The 22,790-nt window shown below is 48.5% G+C and overlaps 2 protein-coding genes across 4 annotated transcripts in view; both read left to right on the top strand.

The window, feature by feature from the left end:
* The window catches only part of LOC136334176 (uncharacterized), a 399,355-nt gene that overhangs the window by 134,935 nt on the left and 241,630 nt on the right, over positions 1-22,790 (top strand). The gene's annotated exons all lie outside the window — the stretch shown is intronic.
* Positions 1-22,790, top strand: part of MCC (MCC regulator of WNT signaling pathway) — a 550,138-nt gene that overhangs the window by 514,319 nt on the left and 13,029 nt on the right. For all 3 annotated transcript variants that reach the window (XM_066274073.1, XM_066274074.1, XM_066274075.1), the window contains one exon: positions 640-740. In XM_066274073.1, coding sequence (XP_066130170.1) covers positions 640-740 — 101 coding nt within the window. The remainder of the gene's footprint in view (positions 1-639; positions 741-22,790) is intronic.

Below are 22,790 nucleotides of genomic sequence, written 5' to 3'. Positions count from 1 at the left end.
AGCGCTCGGACAGGTGTGACCACTGCCTGGGGCAGTCCTCACTGGATTTAGGATGTGGGAGTTCCGACTCACGTTTCCTCTTCTGTGAAGTGTGAGGGTGATGTCAGTGTTCCTGTCTAATGCTATAACGTGAGCAGAGTGCACTTCCGTTTTCCTCCCCTTTCTGGGTTTCCTGCAGTATTACCCTGAACTCACTAAAGCCTCTAAGCATAGAGAAGGTTGGTTTTTCTCTCAAGGAGAAATGGGGCTGGCCTTGAGGATTCCCACTTGTCTTTTATGAATTCCGAGAGGCTGACGCTGTGGTGAAGAGCCCCGACCTGCAGCCAGTGACCTGGGTTTGAATCCTCATTGCACCATGTGCTGGCTGGTGCCCTGGGCAGTATACCTTCTCTGTGCCTGTTTTCTCCTTGGTGAAATGGGGATCATGACAGTACCGCTTCGGAGTATCATGACGATTAAACGTGAGAATGTGTGTGTGACCACTCAGGCCAGTGCCTGGCTCCCAGGGAGTGCTCTGAGCACATGGGGACCATCAGCCCCCCCGGGCCAGTTGATGGAGGTCCACAAACCTGGGGCAGAGCTGGGGCTGTCACTTCCCATTGGTTCCGGGTCTGACAAGTATCTGTTTGCTTTTCTCAGGAGTGTGCTGACGCTGCCTCCCCAGCCCTGTCACTGTCTGAACTGAGGACCACGTACAGCGACAGTGAGCTGGCTGCGGAGTTCGCCAATGCCATCCGTCGGTAAGTACCCTTCCCGTGTCCCTGACAAGCAGTGTATTCTGGGAGTGACGGCTTTATCCTCAGTTCTCTTGGCTACTCATGCCAGTGTTCCAGGGTCATTACAGGCCTGCGCAGGAAGGAGGAGCTTCAGCTGTGTCCATTGTGGTGCTTGGCTTATGTACATGTTGAGTTTTTATTTTGTTCTGTAATTCCCACCCCCAAATTATTCCTTGTTTATCTGAAATCCAAATTTAACTTAGTGTCTTATATTTTATCAAAAAACCTTTAATGAAAGGCCTCCTTATGTTGAGTTTTTATTTTGGTGATGAAGTCTATCATCTCTTTGATGATGGGTCCTACATTTGTCTGTCCTCACTGGCCAGACATGGAGAAGCCCTTTTGGTGCCAGACCTTTCAGAGGGACACGATGGGCGGGTATACAGGTTGTCATTTCATCTGCAAAGAGGAAATGTCCCTTTGCTTTTTTGTTGTGTTGGCTGGAACCTTCAGGACAATGTTAAATGGTGACAATCAAAATGAGTATGCATGTGTGTGTGAAAGGGGGGGGGATAGACAGACGGGAAGGGAGAGAGGTGAGAAGCATCAGTTCTTCACTGCGGCACCTTAGCGTTCCTTGATTGCTTTCTCATGTGTGCCTTGACCGAGGGGCTACAGCAATCCCAGTGACCCTTGCTCAAACCAGATGAGCCTGCGCTCAAGCTGGCAACCTCGGGGTCTTGAACCTGGGTCCTCCACGTCCCAGACCAATGCTGTATCCACTACACCACCGCCTGGTCAGGCAAAATGGGCGTCTTTTCCTTGTTTCCGGTGTCAGTGGGAATGCCTCCGTGGGCACTGCCAGCTCCCTCTGCTCAGCAGGCCCCTGTATTAATAGAGTGGTGGACCTTCCCCTCCCTTGTTTTAGTCTTTCTTCCCCTCTTTTCTCTCTCTCATTCTGCAAGGAGAGACAGATGCGGGTTCGTCGGGGCCTATCTTCCGAGCTTCTCTTGCCAGACTTCTGTCCCCTATCCCAGAGGGGCACCGTCCAGTACAAATGGAGTGCCATCCACAGTGTAAATTTACTTTCTAGTAGCCAGATTAAAAAATCAAAAGAAAACAGGTGAAATCCACATTAATAGCACTTTATATACCCAATGTCTCCAAAATATTATTTCAACGTCATCAATGTTTTAAAAGCTATATTAATGAGGTTATTATTTGTAGCAAGTTTTTCAAAATCTGATACATATTTCACCCTTGTGGCCCATCTCAAGGCGAAGCAGCCCGCATTTCGGGCGCCCTGTGCTCACGCGGCTGTGACCGCCAGGTCGGACAGTGCGGCTCTGAGGGGTTCTTCAACTCCGGCGTCCAGCTCACTGACTTACCCATTAGCTGTGTCCATTGCAGTGTTGGGCTTATAGGCTGAGCACTTTCATTTTGGTGATAAAATTTATCATCTCCTCAGCGATATGATATCCTCTTGCTTTCTCTGAGGATATTTATTATACTGACTCTAAAATGTTATTTTGTCTACTGTATTGACTCTATTTCTTCACATCATATTCTTTTTGGAATCGAGTTTTGTGGCCTGTTCTTGGTGTTGGTTAGTGGCTCACCGTCTGGGCTTTCCCTTCCTCCTGGCCTGTAAGAGCTCTTCAGGCTGCCTGTCTGACCCAGGCACCTGCCCTCCTGTCCTGCTGCCAGCACCTCAGCTGGAGCCCCTTTAAGTCCCATTCATTCACTCATTCATTCATTTTGAAGTGAGAGGAAAGATGATTGAAACAGACTTTCACATGTGCCCCAACTGGGATCCACCTGGCAACTCCCACCTGGGGCTGACGCTCGGACCACTGATCTATCCTCAGCACCCAGGGCCAATGCTCAGACCAGTGGAGCCACTGGCTACGAGAGGGGAAGAAAGATTGTCATGATAAACTATTTAGTTGGTTATAATTAAGTTATTGCTGGGTTCGTTAGGTAATTCACGGTGTAAAATGAAAGTAATTAGGCATCAACTGAATAGACAGAGACACTCATAGCAAGCTAAATAACATAGACTTTAATTCACTCATGGTTAGGACGCATGGCCGGCTCTGTCTAGGTCCTCGCTTCAGTCATCCCGAATGAACTTGCTTGGAGAGGCAGAGTGCTTCGTGGCAGTTGCCGAGGGGTCTCAGTGGAGTCTCAGGAGACTGCCTTAATCTTCACCCCAGCTACCTTAATCTGATTTAGCCATTCGTCAGGTCATAGGGTTACATGATCACACTTCAAAAATAAGTCACACATGGGCTTGATAGGGTTGACAATGGCGTTACCAGAAAAGGGAGTAAACTCATTACACCTTGGCAGTTGGGCCTTGCATAGTGGGCTTTTGTGTAAAATATAGTTAATCACATTAATTCACAAACATAGTTGAAACATATAGAGTTATCTCAAAAGGACATAACTGGTTACACCTAAATCAATCCTAGTTTCCTCTTTACATTTTATATTAATTTGATTTTATGTTACTATAACAGAGAGAAAAGGGGGAGGAGAAGAGAAGCAGATGGTCGCTTCTCCTGTGTGCCCTGACTGGGGATCGAACCCAGGACGTCTGCATGCTGAGCCAATGCTCTATCCACTGAGCAAACTGGCCAGGGCCTGAGTCCCATTCTTCCTGTTGCACCATCCTTCCGTCTGCATTCTGAGTTATGGTTTCCTTTTTTGGAAAGACTTTTCTATGATTGATCGTTGTTTCTGGCACACAAAGAACACTCCTTGCTTTCTGGCATGTTAAGGGATTTTTTAAAAAACGCATTTCCCATCATTTCTGGGGTTGGGGGTAAGAGCTGGGGCTGTTAGTTTACAGTGTGGCCTCCAGGCTGACAGTGAACTGAGGCTGCTCCTGGGAACTTCATTGCCCTCCTGACTTCCTTACTGTCACCTTCTGTCTCTTCTGCCCACAGGTAATAGCTCTGTTTCTAGGTGGCCAGCGCCTCTGGCCATGTGGTTAAATTGTACAATGGTACCTTGAGATACGAGTTTAATTTGTTCTGTAACCGAACTTGTAAGTCAGTCAACTTGTATATCAAACAAATTTCTCCCATTTAAAATAACTGAAATAGATTTAATCCATTCCAGCCCTGTGAAACATCCCCAAACCATCCTAAATTATGAAAAAAACATGTTTTTAATTAAGAAACACACATGTCTACTTTACTAATACATAACAAAATATATGAAATAAAAGAAAAAAGTGATATTTAGTACTGTATTCTTACCTTGGAGACAGATGAGTGTGGCTAACAGAGGTGAATGGCGGAGGAGGAGGGAGGGAGGAAGGGATGCAGGCACTGTAGACACATAAACTAAAACTGCACTTTCCTAACACTAAATGTAAACTAAAACTGCATTTTCTTTACTTTAAACAAAACTAAAACTGCACTTTCTTTACTTAAAATGAAACCACAAAAACTTAATTGTAAAAAAAATGTACTTTCTTAACTTTAAACTTAACCTAAGCTTAACATTATTTATTTTTCATTTAATCATCACCTGTTTTTGCCTTTTTGGCTGCACTTTCGGCACTTTCACTTGCAGGACTTTTGAATAAAAATCTATCCAAAGAGGTTTGCTTTTGCCTGCCTTTTAAAATGTTACGGAAATGTGACAAACAAGTGTCATTAGAAAGTGCTGAAGCACGACCAGTTGAAACTTTCTCTGGGTGTTTCTTTTCAATGAAACTTGAAAGCTTCTCCCACATTGCCAGCATGTCTTTAATTTCACTTGGAGAAATCACTTCCTCCGACTCTACCTCCTCCTCACTACTAATCTCTTGTAGAAGCTCCATATGTTGCATCATCTGTAGCTCCTTCAACTCCTCAGTTGAGAGTTCCTCCTCATGTTTCTCGACGAGCTCGTTTACGTCAGGACTTGCAGCTTCACCATGCTTCACCACCGAGTGGATGCCAGATCTATTTTTGAAATTTTCAAACTATCCGTGACTTGCCTTAAACGTATCTTCTGCTGCCTCTTTTGAGGTTGATGGTTCTTTCTTCTTCAAGTCACCATAAATAATACGTGCCTTTTTGCATATTACAGTCTCTGTCACTGTATCTCCTGCCAGCTCTTTCTCTTTCACCCACACCAGCAGAAGCTTCTCCATTTCTTCATGGATATTTGTCCTTAATTGGGACAGAACTGTAGTTCCTTTCGCTGGATTTGAGCTTTTGATGGCATGCTTTTGTTTAAGGATGGTACACATTGTAGATGTATTGCGGTCGTATAGCTTTGCCGGTTCAATCACTTGTACACCACACTGATGTTTTTCTATTATTTCTTGCTTTATTTCTATTGACATCATTCTGTTCTTCTTCTCACCACTGTCCTTTACATTCACTTTCTTCGGCCCCATGATAGAACACAAAAAAAGTTAATTAAAAATGCAAAAATGAAGCAAGAACGAGTACAGAACACAAAATTCAACTTGATTCTGCGGATAATACATGAGAAAGAACGAGATGCTGGTGTTGTGCTGCCGATAATGGACCCGTGAGCCAATGCGCCAACTAGCGGCAGCTTCCCAAATCACAACTCTTACCTCGGAATTTCGATCAGATCTCGAACAAAAATACGGACCGAGTCACAGTTCATATCTTAAAAAAATAAAATTCGTATGTTGGTCTGTTCGTATCTCAAGGTACCACTGTAATTCCTTGGCTTGAGGTGGGAGGAGAGAAGCTACTCAGGAAATGCCCTCAAGGAATCCTAGTGATTTACTATGCCTGCAGCAAGAGATGCGGGATCTCCCTGCCTCCTGCTGGGAGCCATTTGGATATTATGTCTGTAAGCCAGGGGTCCCCAAACTTTTTACACAGGGGGCCATTTCACTGTCCCTCAGACCGTTGGAGGGCCGGACTATAAAAAAAAACTATGAACAAATCCCTATGCACACTGCACATATCTTATTTTAAAGTAAAAAAACAAAACGGGAACAAATACAATATTTAAAATAAAGAACAAGTAAATTTAAATCAACCAACTGACCAGTATTTCAATGGGAACTATGCTCCTCTCACTGACCACCAATGAAAGAGGTGCCCCTTCCAGAAGTGTGGCGGGGGCCGGATAAATGGCCTCAGGGGGCTGCATGCGGCCCGCGGGCCGTAGTTTGGGGACCCCTGCTGTAAGCTAAGCCCCTGTGTTCAAATTCCCTAAACCAAGGGTCCCCAAACTTTTTACACAGGGGGCCAGTTCACTATCCCTCAGACCGTTGGAGAGCTGGACTATAAAAAAAACTATGAACAAATCCCTATGCACACTGCACATATCTTATTTTAAAGTAAAAAAATGGGAACAAATACAACATTTAAAATAAAGAACAAGTAAATTTAAATCAACAAACTGACCAGTATTTCAACGGGAACTATGGGCCTGCTTTTGGCTAATGAGATGGTCAATGTGCTCCTCTCACTGACCACCAATGAAAGAGGTGCCCCTTCCGGAAGTGCGGCGGGGGCCGGATAAATGGCCTCAGGGGGCCGCATGAGGCCCGCAGGCCATAGTGTGGGGACCCCTGCCCTAAACCTCAGAGGCCTTTGCTGGCACTGGTAGGATCCAGGTCTGCTGACTCAACACAAAGAGATTTCATTTGCTCTGTCCTGCACAGTGGATTTCCAGTAACTAGCCTTAAGTTGGTTAGCATGGATTTCTAATCAAGACCGAGATATATGGAGCCAAGAAAGAGCCCACAGGGCTCCCAGAAAAGGGGCAATAACATAATTATACTGTAAATATAGCTTAAAAACTGGAATAATCATTTCATGAGGGGATATAATATAGACACCTGAGGGCTGAGGTTTATGGATGTTTTTATTTTTAAAAATCAAGTGGAAACTAAAACCTCTTTTTTTTAGAGAGAGACAGACAGGAAGGATGAGAGATTAAGTATCTCTTTGTAGTTGCAGCACTTTTAGTTCATTTGTTGTTTCTCATACGTGCCTTGACTGGGGGCTCAGGCAGAGCCAACGACCACAGGATCATGTTGATGACCCCACACTCAAGCCGATGACCCCGTGCTCAAGCTGGCAACCTTGAGGTTTCAAACCTGGGACCCCAGCATCCCAGGTCCATGCTCTATCACTGTGCCACTACCAGTCCGGCACTAACACCTTCTTTGAAGGTATTAAATTGAGCTAGTGGTTGAAATCAGTGAAGGGAAACTTCCCAGAATCTTCAGAACTATTTCTCCCTTAAACAAGGAAACTATGGGCCCCAGGCATCCAGATTCAAGACAGCAGGTAGAGAGTGGGGAGGGGAAGAGGCAAAGCAGTGGTCTTTCCCTGAGGAGAACCAGCCACCCCTAAGGGAGGTGCCTTGTGATTCTAAGGTTTCTGACCTGCCTCAGCCTGGTGTCCCTGACCTCCCTGGGCCTCAGCCTCGGTCACAGCCTTGCCACCTGTTGGTCAAATAAGTTTTTAAATATGATATAAGTGGCTCACTTAGTTTGTATTGGGTGTGGGGGACAGGCTGTAAGTATGCCAGGTTGTTACAGCCTAAGGCTTAGTTTTAAGGCTAAGCTTTTCCCCACCCCTTGACTGATTGCATGATGTGGGGTGGTGCATTCTCATGAGGAATCCCATTATGCCTCAGATAAGTGACTTTGTATCAGAGACTTCCTTGTTTGTATATTGGATTAAAGGTTTTGATTTCTACACTATAAAATGGGGACAGACCAGGAGCTTGCTCTCTGGGTTCCTGAGGTTAGCATTAGAGGAGAGAGCAGAGAAAGGAGAGCAGATAAAGGCCATGTGGAGGAGAGGAGAAGCAACCAAGATGGCAGAATGCTAAAGGAGAAGCCAGGTTGTACAGAGTTTGTGCAGAGAGAAGGAGATGGGGAACAGAGGTGAATAAGGCTGGTGAGCTAGAAACCTTTGATTCTAGGAAACTCGGGTAAGTCAGTAGCTTTGTGAGCACTGAATGAGTGGATTTTGGAGCCCAGTGTGTGTATTTCTTGCCCGCTGGGTGCAAGCTAGGATAAAGATGATGGCCCACCAGTTCTTGGCTCCATTGTTTCATTACCGTCTGTCCGAATCTAATGCGAACCTGCATGGACCAGGCGGCCGTGATGGTGGACGTGGCCACAGGCCTTACACCAGCCCTCCCTGCTCTCTCCTGTCTTTCCCCAACCTTCCCGTTTAGAACAAAGCCAAGACTGCACCAATCCTGGTGTACTAGGCGCCTCCCATCTGCTCTGATTTCAGTGCCTCCCTCCCTTCCATGACCGTTGACGGGGTTACTGGCTCAGTACTGCCATCAAACCCCGTCTGGAGGAGCGGCTTTCTGGTCTTGCATGGAAGCCGTGCTCACCAGGGGCCTTCTTTTCCTGTTGTCCACACAGGCTACGTGTTACAAAACCTTCTCCATCTCAGATCCTTCTCTTGCTCTTGGTCCTAGTAAAATTTGACTAAATGTCTTTATACCAGAGAAGTGAGCTGCATCTGTGCAGTTAAAGTGAGACTTTCCTGAAGGGACTCGTCTTTAGACGAGTGTTTGTGCCTCCGTCCGGAGACTGAGCGCAGCTGAAGGGAGCAGGCCGCTCATCTCCGCCGTCCCCTAGGGAGGCAGTGCCCGGGGGGTGGTCTCCGTGTGGGGGCGGGGGTGGGACCAGCACAGCAAGGCTGAGGGGTTTCCCACGGTCACTCAGCCAGTCGGTGAGAAATTACGGGTCTCTAACCTTCTCTGCTGGACCCCACCTGCTGCCAGAGGTTTGCTTACAGATGAGTGTGTGCCAAGCCCACGTGTGTGGGCTTGCCTGAACACTACGCCCACCCTAGTGTGCAAGGTCTGGGCCTGGGAGCCTCCGTGCTCCGGTCCAGGACCATGCATCTGTCCCCCAGATGCCGGGGCACATGAAGTGCTGAGATGGCGCTGCACAGACCCCAGGCTGTATTGTTGAAAGGTAAGGATGCTGTATTCCTCAGTGCTGGGGGACAGCGAATAGTTAGGGTTAGTCTTCACCCACGCGCCACTGGGCCCCCAAGCGGGAAAGGACCCCGTTCACTGGGAGGCCAGTGACTCCAGCTCTGACACAGCCCCCGCAGAGGTCGGGTGCCTCGCCCCGCAGGAGACTGTGCTCACGGAGTCACTGGCCACCGGCGGCTTTGCTGAGCCCCTCAGGGACCTGAGATCTGTCACCTGTGTCTGCATGTGTGCCAGGCGGTCATGAAATACTAGGTAAGGAAAGGCAGTCAACAATCCTAGTAGCCACTCTTCAGGGACAGATGTGCCCAACCCATCAAGCAGAGGAGTGCACAGGTGCCCTTTATCTGTCTGGTGACTGACGGGGCCACTGCTGCTCAGAGAGGGCTGACATCCGGGGCAGATGGGCCCTGACTGGTTAGTGTGGCCAGGGACCTGACCCGGAGGACCTGCGCACCCCGGTGGGGAGCAGAGCTGCCCCGCACAGGAAGACAGCTGAGGCAACATCTCAGAATTCAAGGAGAATGGCCCGGCCTGGGCCCTCCCCCACTGCATGGATTAACAGTGACTGGAGGACCTCCAGATAACACACCTTGACACACCCACCAGCGGGGGGGACGTAAAAGTCAAGGAAAGAAAGTGTTTCAAAGCAAGGAGGCCAAGCACCCCACATTGGAATTGGAGTGGGCTAGGGGAGAGACAAGAATTGGGGACCAGTGTTGGGAGGAGAGGAGGAGAACTGTCAAGGAATTCTTTCTAAGAATGGAGACCCCAGAGCGCATTGTGTGCTCCCAATAAAGACTGAGTACACGGGGGGGGGGGGGGGGGGGGACTTTTCGGAGTCAGAGTAACTTTATAAGATGCAAATCTGATGGCTGCCTGGTACTAATGTTCTGTTGCTGCATAGCAAATTAACGCAAGGGTAGTGACTTAATACAACGCTCCTGGTTTCCATGGGTCAGGAATCTGGGCACAGCATGGCTGGCTTCTCTGCTCAGGGTCTTACAAGGCTGCCATTTAGGTGTCATTTAGGGCCATTCTCCTCGGGAAGCTGTCAAGAAGAATCTGCCCACTGGCAGGATTTGGTTCCTTGCGGTTGTGAGGCTGAGGTGCCGTTTTCTTGCTGGCTATTGGCCAGCAGTAGCTCTCAGCTCCCAGAGGACTCCGGCATTCTTTCTTCAAAGACCCCTCCATCCTCAGCACCAGCAGCAAGAACCTCTCTCTCATCAAATCCCTTCTCTGCTTCAGATCCCTTTCCAGGAAAAGCCCAGTCCCTTTAAAGACTTGTCTAATTAGATCAGCTGTCTGGGGCCCCGTAGCAGCACCTAGATTAGAGTTTGGCTGACCAGCTGGGAGGTGTGTGTACACTAAGGAGCCAGTATCTTGGGGGTCATTTTTGAATAGTGGCCACCACACCTCATCACTTAAAAGCTCCCAGCAATGCCAGCTGTCCATGTCCAAGATTTTCAGCAAGTGTCTGGTCTGAGCCTGCCCTGACCCCCTCGCCGCCTGTCACATGCCCCCCCCCAGCGCAGCCACCCCCACACTCCCTCACTCCTTCCTCTGGGACTGGACTCGCGCTGCTCCTGCTCCCTCCTGACCAAGCACAGGCCCCCAGCATGCACAGCAGTCTGTAAAATGCATCTGGGTGTTTCCTTCCTCCACCTCCACACATGCCACTTACTTTGTTGCTGTTGCTCCTTCTCGGTGCCCTGAATTTATGTGCCTGGTTCCACCCCTTCCTCCTCCCTTCACCACCCTCCTTCAGCACAGGAGATGCTGGGGCAGGGATCATGGCTTACTCACCCAGGTATGACTTAGACTCCAGTGCCATTGCTTCTTCCACATGGTCCCTAAATGGTCTCAGCATCATTTCTCTCTGCCCACTGGTCATCTCCACCCTAATATCACACTCTGACACAGCATGTCCAAAACAGAAATTATCATCTCTTTCCTCCTGCCCTTTCATAATGGCCTCTTCTTCAGAATTCCTATTTATTTTTTTAAAAGTATAGTCTTCTAATGATCCCGGATTTTAACTCTGAAGTCTCTTCTCTCTGTCTCTGGTCAGCAGATCACATTGCTTTTCCCCTTAAAATCCTGTCCATTTGCAATGGCCTTCTTGTAAGTGTAGCCCTCAGCTCCTCAGAACTCTTGGAGTAGCACCCTGATGGGTCATTCTGCCATTAGCCTCGTCTAGGGTTCTGCCACCAGAAGTACCTTAAAGCACAGTTCTGATCGGGCTGCTCTGCGGAAATGCCCTCAGTGGCCTGATATTCAAGATCATCTGTAGGTCCCTAACTTGACCTCCTGGCTCATATTTCACATGTCTCCCTGTATGTGTCTGTGGTCTGGTCCCTCTGGACAATTCCTCTTCCCGAGAGTGTGAGCTTCACTTTATCCCCCTCTCTCAACCTGCAGACCCCTCCTCCGCCTCTTCTCCAGTAGAACAGCCACCTTCCGAAGCGTTCCCAGTCACCTCCGCCATCATCCTGCTCTCCCCTGCGCCCCCAGTCACCTCCGCCATCGTCCTGCTCTCCCCTGCGCCCCCAGTCACCTCCGCCATCGTCCTGCTCTCCCCTGCGCCCCCAGTCACCCCCGCCATCATCCTGCTCTCCCCTGTGCCCCCAGTCACCTCCGCCATCATCCTGCTCTCCCCTGCGTCCCCAGTCACCTCCGCCATTGTCCATCGTCCTGCTCTCCCTGCGCCCCCAGGAGCAGGCACAGTCACCTCCGCCATCGTCCTGCTCCCCCCGCGCCCCCAGGAGCAGGCACAGTCACCTCCGCCATCGTCCTGCTCTCCCCGCGTCCCCAGGAGCAGGCACAGTCACCTCCCCCATCGTCCTGCTCTCCCCGCGCCCCCAGGAGCAGGCACAGTCACCTCCGCCATCGTCCCCCAGGAGCAGGCACAGTCACCTCCGCTATCGTCCCCCAGGAGCAGGCACAGTCACCTCCGCCATCGTCCTGCTCTCCCCGCGCCCCCAGGAGCAGGCACAGTCACCTCCGCCATCGTCCTGCTCTCCCCGCGCCCCCAGGAGCAGGCACAGTCACCTCCGCCATCGTCCTGCTCTCCCCGCGCCCCCAGGAGCAGGCACAGTCACCTCCGCCATCGTCCCCCAGGAGCAGGCACAGTCACCTCCGCCATCGTCCCCCAGGAGCAGGCACAGTCACCTCCGCCATCGTCCTGCTCTCCCCGCGCCCCCAGGAGCAGGCACAACTCTTCACCCATCAGGAGGCTCGCAGAGCACGTGGCTGTATAAGTGCCTTAGAACAAACTGCAGCAAGCCTCCAGATCCAGGTTCTGACAAGAGCTGCCCAGCTCTAGACACCTTCCCTACCTGTCTAGTCTCTTCCTTACTTGGAGGAACACACATCAGGCCATGAAGGAGGAAGGATGGCTCCCACTGCTTGGTCCCGGTTTCAGCCGCTATGGACTCATACTGTGTGTGAGCTGCACAGAGAGTGGAACGAGATGAAGAGGGAGCAGGTTGGGGTCCTTTGAAAGAGGAGCCCCTGCCGAGCAAACAGGCAGCAGGATCTTCACCACTGTGTTAGACCACCATTTAAAAAGGGGCTGTTCTGTAGGCTTGCACGTGCTGCTGCTCCCGTGTGGCTGTTCTATAGGCTTGCACGTGCTGCTGCTCCTATGTGGCTGATGTGTGACAGCAGTCAGGCAATAGGAGTGTGCTTAGAACCCTGTCACCGCACATGCTCCGCAGGACAGAGGGACACAGCGTGCCCCTGCACAGGTCATCCCGTGAGCAGGCGCCCAGCTCCAGAGCCGGCCTTGCAGGGCGCCGTGAGGACTAATGCTTGCCCCGGGGCTTGAGGTGGGCGTTGCTTGGGTCACTGAGACTTCTTTTCGCTTTTATCATTCCCCTCATATTCCAAAAGCTCAGAGAGAAGGTTTTACCCAGATCTCATAAGGGCAGAGTGGTGGAGGGCACACCCCACAGCCCTAGGCAAAGGCACACATGTGACCATGACAGATGCATTTCCTAGGCAAGAAACATGTTCGTGGCAGAGACTGTTACTCTCTACTTGCTGCTACTCCTGGCAGAGAGCAGCCACGTGCAGACATCATACCTGCAGAACATCATTATCTGTGGACACCTCAGTCCTAGTTCTACAGGCCGTGCTCTTCAGAGGTGTTGTCTCAACGCCTGCTGGTGGGACCCAGCGTCCTGCAGCGAGATGCTGAGACTTGGGACTTGCAGTTGGATTCCTGGGCAGAATCCCCGCTCTGCTGGCAAGTTTCATAGCTGTGCCTGAGTTCCTCATTTATAACATTAAAATAATAATAGTACTGACTTCAAGGGTTGTTGAGAATTAAGTAATTTTATCCTTGTAAAGGACTTAGAGATAGCTGTTATACAATGCCTGCATTTTCTAAAGAATAGTAAGCAGTGTTAGACTGTGATGTTGACCGTGAAGGGTCATGTGACATAGTCACTGTGGAGATGTTTTCAAACACTTAAATACAGGCCCTGACCAGGCTGCTGAGTGGCTAAAGTGTCTTCCGGTGCAGAGGTTGTAGGTTCGGTAGAGAAACTAAGTGGAACGATGAGTTGATGCTTCTTTCCCTCTCTCCTCCCCTCCTTTCTCTTCTCCCCCCTCACTCCCCCTCTCCCCCTTTCTTCCCCTCTTTTCCCCCCTCTCTCCTCTTCTCTCCTTCTCTCTCCTTTCCTCTCTCAATCACTATGGGGGAAAAATGTTTTTTAATGAAATATAGATTACAATGAATAATTTGGAGGAAATGACAAGGTGCCATGATGTTAGAACTACAACGTTTAGATGTGTGGGCCTCTCGGAGGAGGTGACCTTAAAGCTGACATGAGGAGGAGGAGGAGCTGAGCGGAGGAAGGACTTCCCAAGCAGAGGGAGAGAGCGTGGTGTGTGCTGAGAACTGACGGAACTCCACGTGCAAGGGGAAGGCAGTGCCAAAGCCGGGTAGGCGGGGGCAGGGCGAGCAGGGACTGGTAGGTCAAAGCAGGCCAAGACTTGGTTCCAACTGGGCGGAAGGCACTGAAGGGCAGTATATGATCTGATTTGTCATATAAAGTTCTTCTGGATGGTCTTGTGCAGACCAGGCTAGAAGAGTGCACAGGTGCTGCAGAGAGACCATTGGGAGGCTCTGTGGTCGTTCAGGTGAGGAACGTTGGCCCTGGGTGCAGAGAGATGTGCTCAGTGTGGTTCACCTGGTGGACGTGAAGGGTGAGGGAAAGGGAGGAGTGACGGCTGACTCAGCCTGGTGTCAGCAAGACGGTAAATGGTGTTTCCCCTTGCTGCCGAGGGAGGAAGACTGGATTTGGGAGATCATCTCAAAAGTCCTGCCTTAGAGGTGTTTGCCTGTTCAGTGGAGAAGTCACAGACAAATCCAGGGAATCCAAGGTGCCGCAGTGGATAAAGTGTTGACCTGGAGTGCTGAGGTCACCGGTTCAAAACCCTGGGCTTGCCCAGTCAAGGCACATATGGGAGTTGATGCTTCCTGCTCCTCTCCCCTTCTCTTTCTCTCTCTTCTCTCTAAAATCAATAAATAGTTTTTTTTTTAAAATGGAAGTGTTTATCATGTTTTTAGAAAAATACATGAGAGTGGAGAGAATCGGGTAAAGAAACGGTGGGTAGGCTGTAGAATACGGTCCACGCCCCGGTCCTCGCGATCCTGGTACTTAGGGCTGGAGCAGAGAGCGAGGGGTCAGTGCAGGAGAGTCAGGGAAGAGCAGGGAGACGGGGTGAAACCCAGGCAGTCCTGGGGAAGGGCGCTGGAGGAAGAGAAGGGGCCCACAGGAAGAGAGGGCACTTGGAACTTTGATATGGCAACCCCAAGGTCATTGGTGACCTCATGAGCAGTTCAGGGGAGAGAGCCTGGTAGGCGTTCACGGATAAATGGAAGATGTGGGAGAGAGGAACTGCGTGTGCAGACAGTTCTCTTAATGACTAATTCCACGTAATGAGCACTTGCTAAGCAATTCCAGGCCTGTGGCTACATGGCTGTGACTCCCTGCGGTCCGGTCTGATTACAGCTCCTCTGAGAGGTTCCTGCTGGTGGCAAAGCTACTCGCTACCTCATCAAGACCGGGCGCCGGCCCTGTTGACTCCTCCAGTTCCAGCTCCTCCTTTGGACTTGGTAATTAAATGACCACGACAGGCCTATTTATCTCAGGGAGCGTGCAGCCTCCTCCCTGACTGCTCAGAGCCCAGCGTCCAGGCTCCCCAGCCGGTGGCCAGCACAAGAGGCCAGCATAGCCCGGAGCTCGGTCTCTGCCCAGCTCACTGGCAAGCGCCTGCACACTCCTACCGGGAGTCCACTTCAGATCCTGTGTATGTGCCACTACTCCAAATCATGTTTCAATCAAAAAGGAAAAAGCATCTTCCTGGCTGTGTGGTCAGTTAAGATTCATAGGACCTTTTGTGACCAAAAATAACCTTCCTTTTTGGTGGAGCAGGAAGACCTGTAACTGAAATCCGGGAGCATGCTGGTGACTTGGGTTTTCACGGGAATTGTCTAATCCAGCCTTGTCTGTTTCTTTGATGATACTGTTAGAAAGTACCGCACCACAGATTCTGAGCACTGTACCTCATTTCATCGAGTTCACGTAGACACCCAGTCCAGATGAATTTTGAAGAGTTTTATTAGAGGAGGAGATCTATTAATGTGCTGGCCGCATATGGCTGACACGGGGCATCTGCAGGCCCAAATCGTGCAGTCCCAAAAATAGTTTAGGGGCTGTTTATATACCCTTGCTCACATGGCGGGGGGGGGGGGGGGGAGCATGACGTCACATTACGAGCTGGCAACATTTGTTTAGGGGTTACACAGAAACATTAAGACTTTTAAGGTAACACAATCAAAGATGTTTACAAACCTTTCAGGGTTCATCTTCCCTCACTAGCCTAGAGGTATTTTACCCTCAAGATTCCAGGAAGGGGGAGGAACTACAATCAATGCAAGATGGTATGTAAATTATGCCTCCTATTGAAAGAGAAGTTTCTAGGTTAACCTTTATTTTAGATTTAAAACTGAATGACCCATTGTTCTTGCAAGCCAGAAACTTCTACATTTCTCTCCCTCCCTCCCTAAAGGAGGGACAGAACAGGAAAGCCTGATAGGAAAGCCTGACCTTTCTGCCCAGAATATTAATATCAATTTTCAGCTTTTGGTACCTTACAACATCCCCACTGGTTCTATTTCCTAAGTCAAGTCCTTGACTTAATTTACTGAGGAAGGCCCTGGCCGGTTGGCTCAGTGATAGAGCATCGGCCGGGCATGCAGGAATCCCGGTTTCGTTCCCGGCCAGGCACACAGGAGAAGCACCCATCTGCTTCTCCACCCCTCCCCCTCTCCTTCCTCTCTGTCTCTCTCTTCCCCTCCCGCAGCCAAGGCTCCATTGGAGCAAAGTTGGCCCGGGCGCTGAGGATGGCTCTGTGGCCTCTGCCTCAGGCGCTAGAATGGCTCTGGTTGCAACAGAGCAACACCCCAGATGGGCAGAGCATCGCCCCCTGGTGGGCATGCCAGGTGGGTCCCAGTCGGGCGCATGCGGGAGTCTATCTGACTGCCTCCCCGTTTCCAACTTCGAAAAAATACAAAAAAAAAAAAAAAAAGTAATTTACTGAGGAGTATGAGACTGTTGTCTAGGGTTATTATAACATGTAACAGATATTTAACAGGAACAAACCTTGCTATAAAACTGATCAAACATGGTACAAGGCAATATTAAAGTAAGAGGACTAATCACCACAGACAATAGGATTGTTAGCCAGGGTAACTAATGAAACATTCTTCAAAAACCAGTTTTCTGACTGTTCAAATTATTTTTTCTATAAACCTTCAACTTTCATAAACTTTCTTATCTAGAAATTACTGGCCTTCACAAAACCTGCTTTTTCCTTTTTCTTTCAAAAGTATTTCCATACCTTATACCTTCTATTATCAAAACCATAAAATTCCTTTCTAGTCAGAACTCTTGATTTTAAAAATCTTAACCTTTAGTGACAATTAACTTGGCTTTCGTTTTACCCTAGTTTCCCTTTTCCCAAAGTCTAATTAAAAGAGTCCTTAGTCTCTTCTTATATTTGCCATACATAGACAAACCAGCTTCTGGTTTGTGGTTGGAGTAGGGCATGCTGTTTTTCTACCTTAGCAGCAGTGAGAGTGGTCAGGATCAGGATGTGTGGACCTGTCCATGTGAAAGTCAGTCCTTGGGTGATGTCCTGCTGAAAGTGCTTCTCGGACAGTCTTTGAACAGTTTGCTAAGTAACCTGTAAATCCTGCAAGTACTTAGGGAAAGGGTGGTTACGTTTCTTTTATTATTTGATTCATGCAGTTTATTCGCTTTGAACCTTTGGGTACCTGTGGGCACACTGTAGCTTCAAATTAGTTTCTAATTATTATTGGGTTCCTTTCTTACTGGCCAAATCCTTTTTCTAATTGGTTTCAAATATACCTTTGGCAAAGAGGGTCTCAAGACTCCACTTGTTCTGGGTGGCATCTATTCATTTGAATTACTATGTTCCGATTTTGAGGCAGACTGGAAAAATACACAATTAACAATAAAATTCGGCCCTGGCCGGTTGGCTCAACGGTAGAGTGTCGGCCTAGCGTGCGGAGGACCCGGGTTCGATTCCCGGCCAGGGCACATAGGAGAAGTGCCCATTTGCTTCTCCACCCCTCCGCCGCGCTTTCCTCTCTGTCTCTCTCTTCCCCTCCCGCAGCCGAGGCTCCATTGGAGCAAAGATGGCCCAGGCGCTGGGGATGGCTCTGTGGCCTCTGCCTCAGGCGCTAGAGTGGCTCTGGTCGCAATATGGTGACGCCCAGGATGGGCAGAGCATCGCCCCCTGCTGGGCAGAGCGTCACCCCTGGTGGGCGTGCCGGGTGGATCCCGGTCGGGCGCATGCGGGAGTCTGTCTGACTGTCTCTCCCTGTTTCCAGCTTCAGAAAAATAAAAAAAAAAAAAAAATTCAAATAGCTAATGTTAACAAATACTATAATGTGTCTTAATACAATAAAGTGACTAAAGCCTACTAGATTATTAAACAAAAATAAAATTCTAACTAATACAACAGAATTCAAAATAAAATTCTTATAGTCACAAATGTTCTTAACATGTTAACATAACTTCACTAAGTCTATGTTGACATTCTCATTGCTTTATATTTTTTGCCAATGTAATTTAATCTTACTTTAGTCTGAGAAATGTCCCAAAGAACAGGAGTTAGTTGTGGTCACATTCTATACTTTACAGCTAGAGTCCAAGTCCTAATGACCACTGCTTCTAGTTGGAATTAGGAGCAGGTCCCAGCCTACAATAGGCATGGGGCATTGAGACAAGAGGAATAAAGGAGACACTATACATTAAATAAAGCAATAAAATCAGACTTATCAATACCCACAGTAGAGATCTTTTGAGGGATAAATAAAACTCAAATATTCAGGCAAGACAGAGTAGATGGCCCTTGTGTTCACAAGAAATGAGATCAGTTTATCTGTTACTTGGAAGAAATACCTTAGGCTCGTGAACGATGTCCTTGGGCCTTTAGTGGCAATTCCCAGTAAGCTGGGCAAGGTCAGGTCACAGGTAGCTGGAGCACGGCTAGAAGAGACTGAACCCTCCCTCCATGAAGCAAGAAGGCAGCTTAACTTCTTGTGTCCCTTTTTCCACAGCAAAGACGTGTCTCCCAGTGGGGCCGAGAAGCCTGGCAGGCCTCAGTTCAATGACCTTTCTTTCCACTCTTGAAGCAGGGCCTCACTGGAATCCTATGAAGCCCTTTGGGACGCTGGAGCCTTTAAGAGCATATGCCAAAAGCTGGTATTTCCTGATCTCTTTTGGGCCTTGTTTGTCTTTTCTGTTACTTCCTTGGCCATTATAGACCTTAAAAGCCATGCTTAGAAGATCTCACTGAGGGGCTTGAGAGCCCTTTTCTATCCATATAAACTTTTGGAAAAAAGACAAAAACAACATTATTAGCTGGATCAATTCAAGAAAAATAGGTTTGGGTGTCTCCTTTAGAATTCCAGAATCTCTTTGCTGCTAAATGATTCAGTACATTAGCATTCAAAAGAAATTTTAACAATACTTTTTCAAAATGATACTAAACTAAACATTTCATAAAAAGACATTATTAACAATTCCTAATATTTAAACTGAGATTCCAGTATTACAGGACTATAAAACAGCAAATAAAAGAATTAACAAAAGCCTTGGAACAATATGTACATTTTAACATTTTATAATAAGGGATTCTTGGTATAAACTACCCAGCTGGCAAAGAGATACTAACTTTCTTTTGCATGAGGGCGGGGCGGATGCCGGAGGGAGAGGCAGGCTCTAAGAACTGAGAGCTTGCCGCTTCTACCTTTTTTTTCTGCAGTTTGTCCTGTATCCAAGCCTCTTAGCAAGACAATGGGGCTTCTCCCTAGCAGGACTTGAATCAATTTGCCACCTGTAAACTAACTGCCTTGCTTTGAGCAGCTAAATACAATTTTCACAAAATTACTTTCCCAGTAGTGAGTTGCTTTAGCCTATATGAGGTTTCCAATTTTTCCCGCAATTCCCTGAAAATTCTTTTTATAATTTTTACTATTTTGGTTAATGCTGTGGGTCTTCCTTATGAACTTCATGCCTTTTACGTAACTGAGAGACTTGAAGAGACTCCAACACCCTCTTCACCCGCGGAAGAGTGTTGGAACTTTTCCTCATTTTTATACCAGTGGGGGCAACAAGCCATCATCCCCAACCCACAGAGAGCTTATTTTTAATTTTATTCCCTATAATCCTATTATTTATGACTCTATCACTACTTCTGGAGTTGCAATTTAATTTAAGAAACTGCCAATTAACTAGCATGGCCCACACCTACGGTTTGTTAATTTCTAAATTTCTTGCCTGACCAGGTGGTGGCACAGTAGATAGTGTCGGGCTGGGATGCGGAGGACCAGGTTTGAGTTTCCGAGGTCACCAGCTTGAGCGTGGGCTCATCTGGCTTGAGCAAAAAGCTCACCAGTTTGGACCCAAGGTCACTGGCTTGAGCAAGGGGGTTACTCTGTCTGCTGAAGGCCCACGGTCAAGGCACATATGAGGAAGCAATCAATGAACAACTAAGGTCTTGCAATGAAAAACTGATGATTGATGCTTCTCATCTCTCTCCATTCCTGTCTGTCTGTCCCTATCTATCCGTCTCTCTGTCTCTCTGTCCCTGAAAAAAAAAATTTCTGAATTTCTTTTTTTCTTTTATTTTTTTTATTTTTTTTTTCATTTTTCTGAAGCTGGAAACAGGGAGAGACAGTCAGACAGACTCCCGCATGCGCCCGACCGGGATCCACCCGGCACGCCCACCAGGGGCGGTGCTCTGCCCCCCAGGGGGCGATGCTCTGCCCATCCTGGGCGTCGCCATATTGCGACCAGAGCCACTCTAGCGCGTGAGGCAGAGGCCACAGAGCCATGCCCAGCGCCCGGGCCATCTCTGCTCCAATGGAGCCTTGGCTGCGGGAGGGGAAGAGAGAGACAGAGAGGAAAGCACGGCGGAGGGGTGGAGAAGCAAATGGGCGCTTCTCCTGTGTGCCCTGGCCGGGAATCGAACCCAGGTCCTCCGCACGCTAGGCCGACACTCTACCGCTGAGCCAACCGGCCAGGGCCTGAATTTCTTTTTTTTATGATTTTTCTAAAGCAAAGTTTCAATTTTTTTTTTTTTTTCATTTTTTCTGAAGCTGGAAACAGGGAGAGACAGTCAGACAGACTCCCGCATGTGCCCGACCGGGATCCACCCGGCACGCCCACCAGGGGCGATGCTCTGCCCACCAGGGGGTGATGCTCTGCCCATCCTGGGCGTCGCCATGTTGCGACCAGAGCCACTCTAGCACCTGAGGCAGAGGCCACAGAGCCATCCTCAGCGCCGGGCCATCTTTGCTCCAATGGAGCCTTGGCTGCGGGAGGGGAAGAGAGAGACAGAGAGGAAAGCGTGGCGGAGGGGTGGAGAAGCAAATGAGCGCTTCTCCTGTGTGCCCTGGCCGGGAATCGAACCCGGGTCCTCCGCACGCTAGGCCGACGCTCTACTGCTGAGCCAATCAGCCAGGGCAAAGTTTCAATTTTTAATACTATCCCTATCCTGTAATTTCTAAATGGGCAAAACCTCTTTTGGTCGGCCAGTGGACATTTGAAACTAATTTCTATTCTATATTTTAGTTATTTTATCCTTACTTCATTGCTCTTTTGTGTTGCTGAATCCTAACCTAACTGTGCAGGCTGTTCACTGTTTGCCTGCCACTGGGGTGCAGCACAGGTGGAGACCGGAATGACGGCGGAGGGGGAGGGACCATGCGTGCTCGGCCCCACCCCTCGCTCCAGGCACCGTGCCTCGCTGCGCAGTTTTTCTCTCACTCAAACTGCTTACTTGCTAGTCCTTTTGCTCCAGAGTTTGGAGAAACACTTTCAATTTGTAGGCTCTGCTTTTCTTTCATTTAAATCGCTTGCTTGCCAGCCCTTTCTGTATTGAGCAAGCTTTTAAACCACTGTGGTGGATTCATTGTTAAATTAGCCACTGATCAATGTATGGAAACTGATCGGGACAACCTGGGTTCCCAATTACTATATTCCAGACTGTCCTTATTATCCGGGGATTAGAATTCCCAGTTGCTATTACTTATTACAAAACTGGAACTTGCGTCAGGAGAATCTAAGAATTAGTGCACCAATAAAACAAAAATATAAAACAGATAGTTAACTAGCACCCAGAATGAGAGGGTGTTTGACTATAGAGATATTAATTATTACACGAGACAAGGGGAAGAAGCGAACCGAAGATAATAATTTTCCTTCAGGGGAGAAGTCAGAGAGAGCGCCCTGAAGGTAGATTTTGAGAACAAAGAAAGCCACTTAACATAGCTTTTAGTCAGAAGCTTCCAATCTTGACACAAAAGACTCAAACAGACATGTTTAGACATTGAACAAAGGACTTATACACAAACAATGCATGCCTATTTCAATTAAATAATACCGGATAATTTGATGAACAAAGACAAAGCCTCACAGACGAGGAAAGGCTCCCCCTCGTGCCTCTCAGGTGCCCACACGTCTCAGCACCAGAGATTTTTTTTTTTTTTTTTTTTTTTTTTTTTACAGAGACAGAGTCAGAGAGAGGGCTAGACAGACAGGAACAGAGAGATGAGAAGCATCAATCATCAGTTTTTCCTTGCGACACCTTAGTTGTTCATTGACTGCTTTCTCATAATGTGCCTTGACCATGGGCCTTCAGGAGACCGAGTAACCCCTTGCTTGAGACAGCGACCTTGGGTCCAAGCTGGTGAGCTTTTGCTCAAACCAGATGAACCCGAGCTCAAGCTGGCAACCTCAGGGTCTCGAACCTGGGTCCTCGGCATCCCAGTCCGACGCTCTATCCACTGCGCCACCGCCTGGTCAGGCGGCACCAGAGATTTCTTAACCAGGGGTTTTAGAAACAGAAACATTAAAATAAAGACTGATATCCCGACAAACACAGAGACGTCTCTTGGAAGTCTTGGGTCGATATTAATCAATCCAGGTTAGCTCAGCCTCCACTGATTGAGTGCGATGCAAGACTGACTAATCCTGGATGAACTTAACCTCCATTAGCCTTCCTAGAGAAAGATGCATGTCCCCACTTCTGGCATTCTACTGAGAGCACAACAAGAACCCAAGGCAGGACCACTAAAACTTTCCACCACCGTCTCGGTCTTGGAGAGCCTGCACGAACTTACGACCACATCTGGTCTGTTTTGCAACAGATCCAGTTCAAAACATAAAAACCGGCCTGACCAGACGGTGGAGCAGTGGATAGAGCGTCGGACTGGGATGCGGAAGACCCAGGTTCGAGACCCTGAGCTCACCAGCTTGAGCGCGGGCTCATCTGGTTTGAACCCAAGGTCGCTGGCTCCAGCAAGGGGTTACTCGGTCTGCTGAAGGCCCACGGTCAAGGCACATATGAGAAAGCAATCAATGAACAACTAAGGTGTTGCAACGCGCAATGAAAAACTAATGATTGATGCTTCTCATCTCTCTCTGTTCCTGTCTGTCTGTCCCTGTCTATCCCTCTCTCTGACTCACTCTCTGTCTCTGTAAAAAATAAGTAAATGAATAA

This window comes from Saccopteryx bilineata, chromosome 4 (genome assembly GCF_036850765.1).
Source record: "Saccopteryx bilineata isolate mSacBil1 chromosome 4, mSacBil1_pri_phased_curated, whole genome shotgun sequence".
NCBI lineage: Eukaryota > Metazoa > Chordata > Mammalia > Chiroptera > Emballonuridae > Saccopteryx > Saccopteryx bilineata.
Note: the sequence above shows the minus strand (reverse complement) of the source record. Positions and strands in the feature narration are given on the sequence as shown.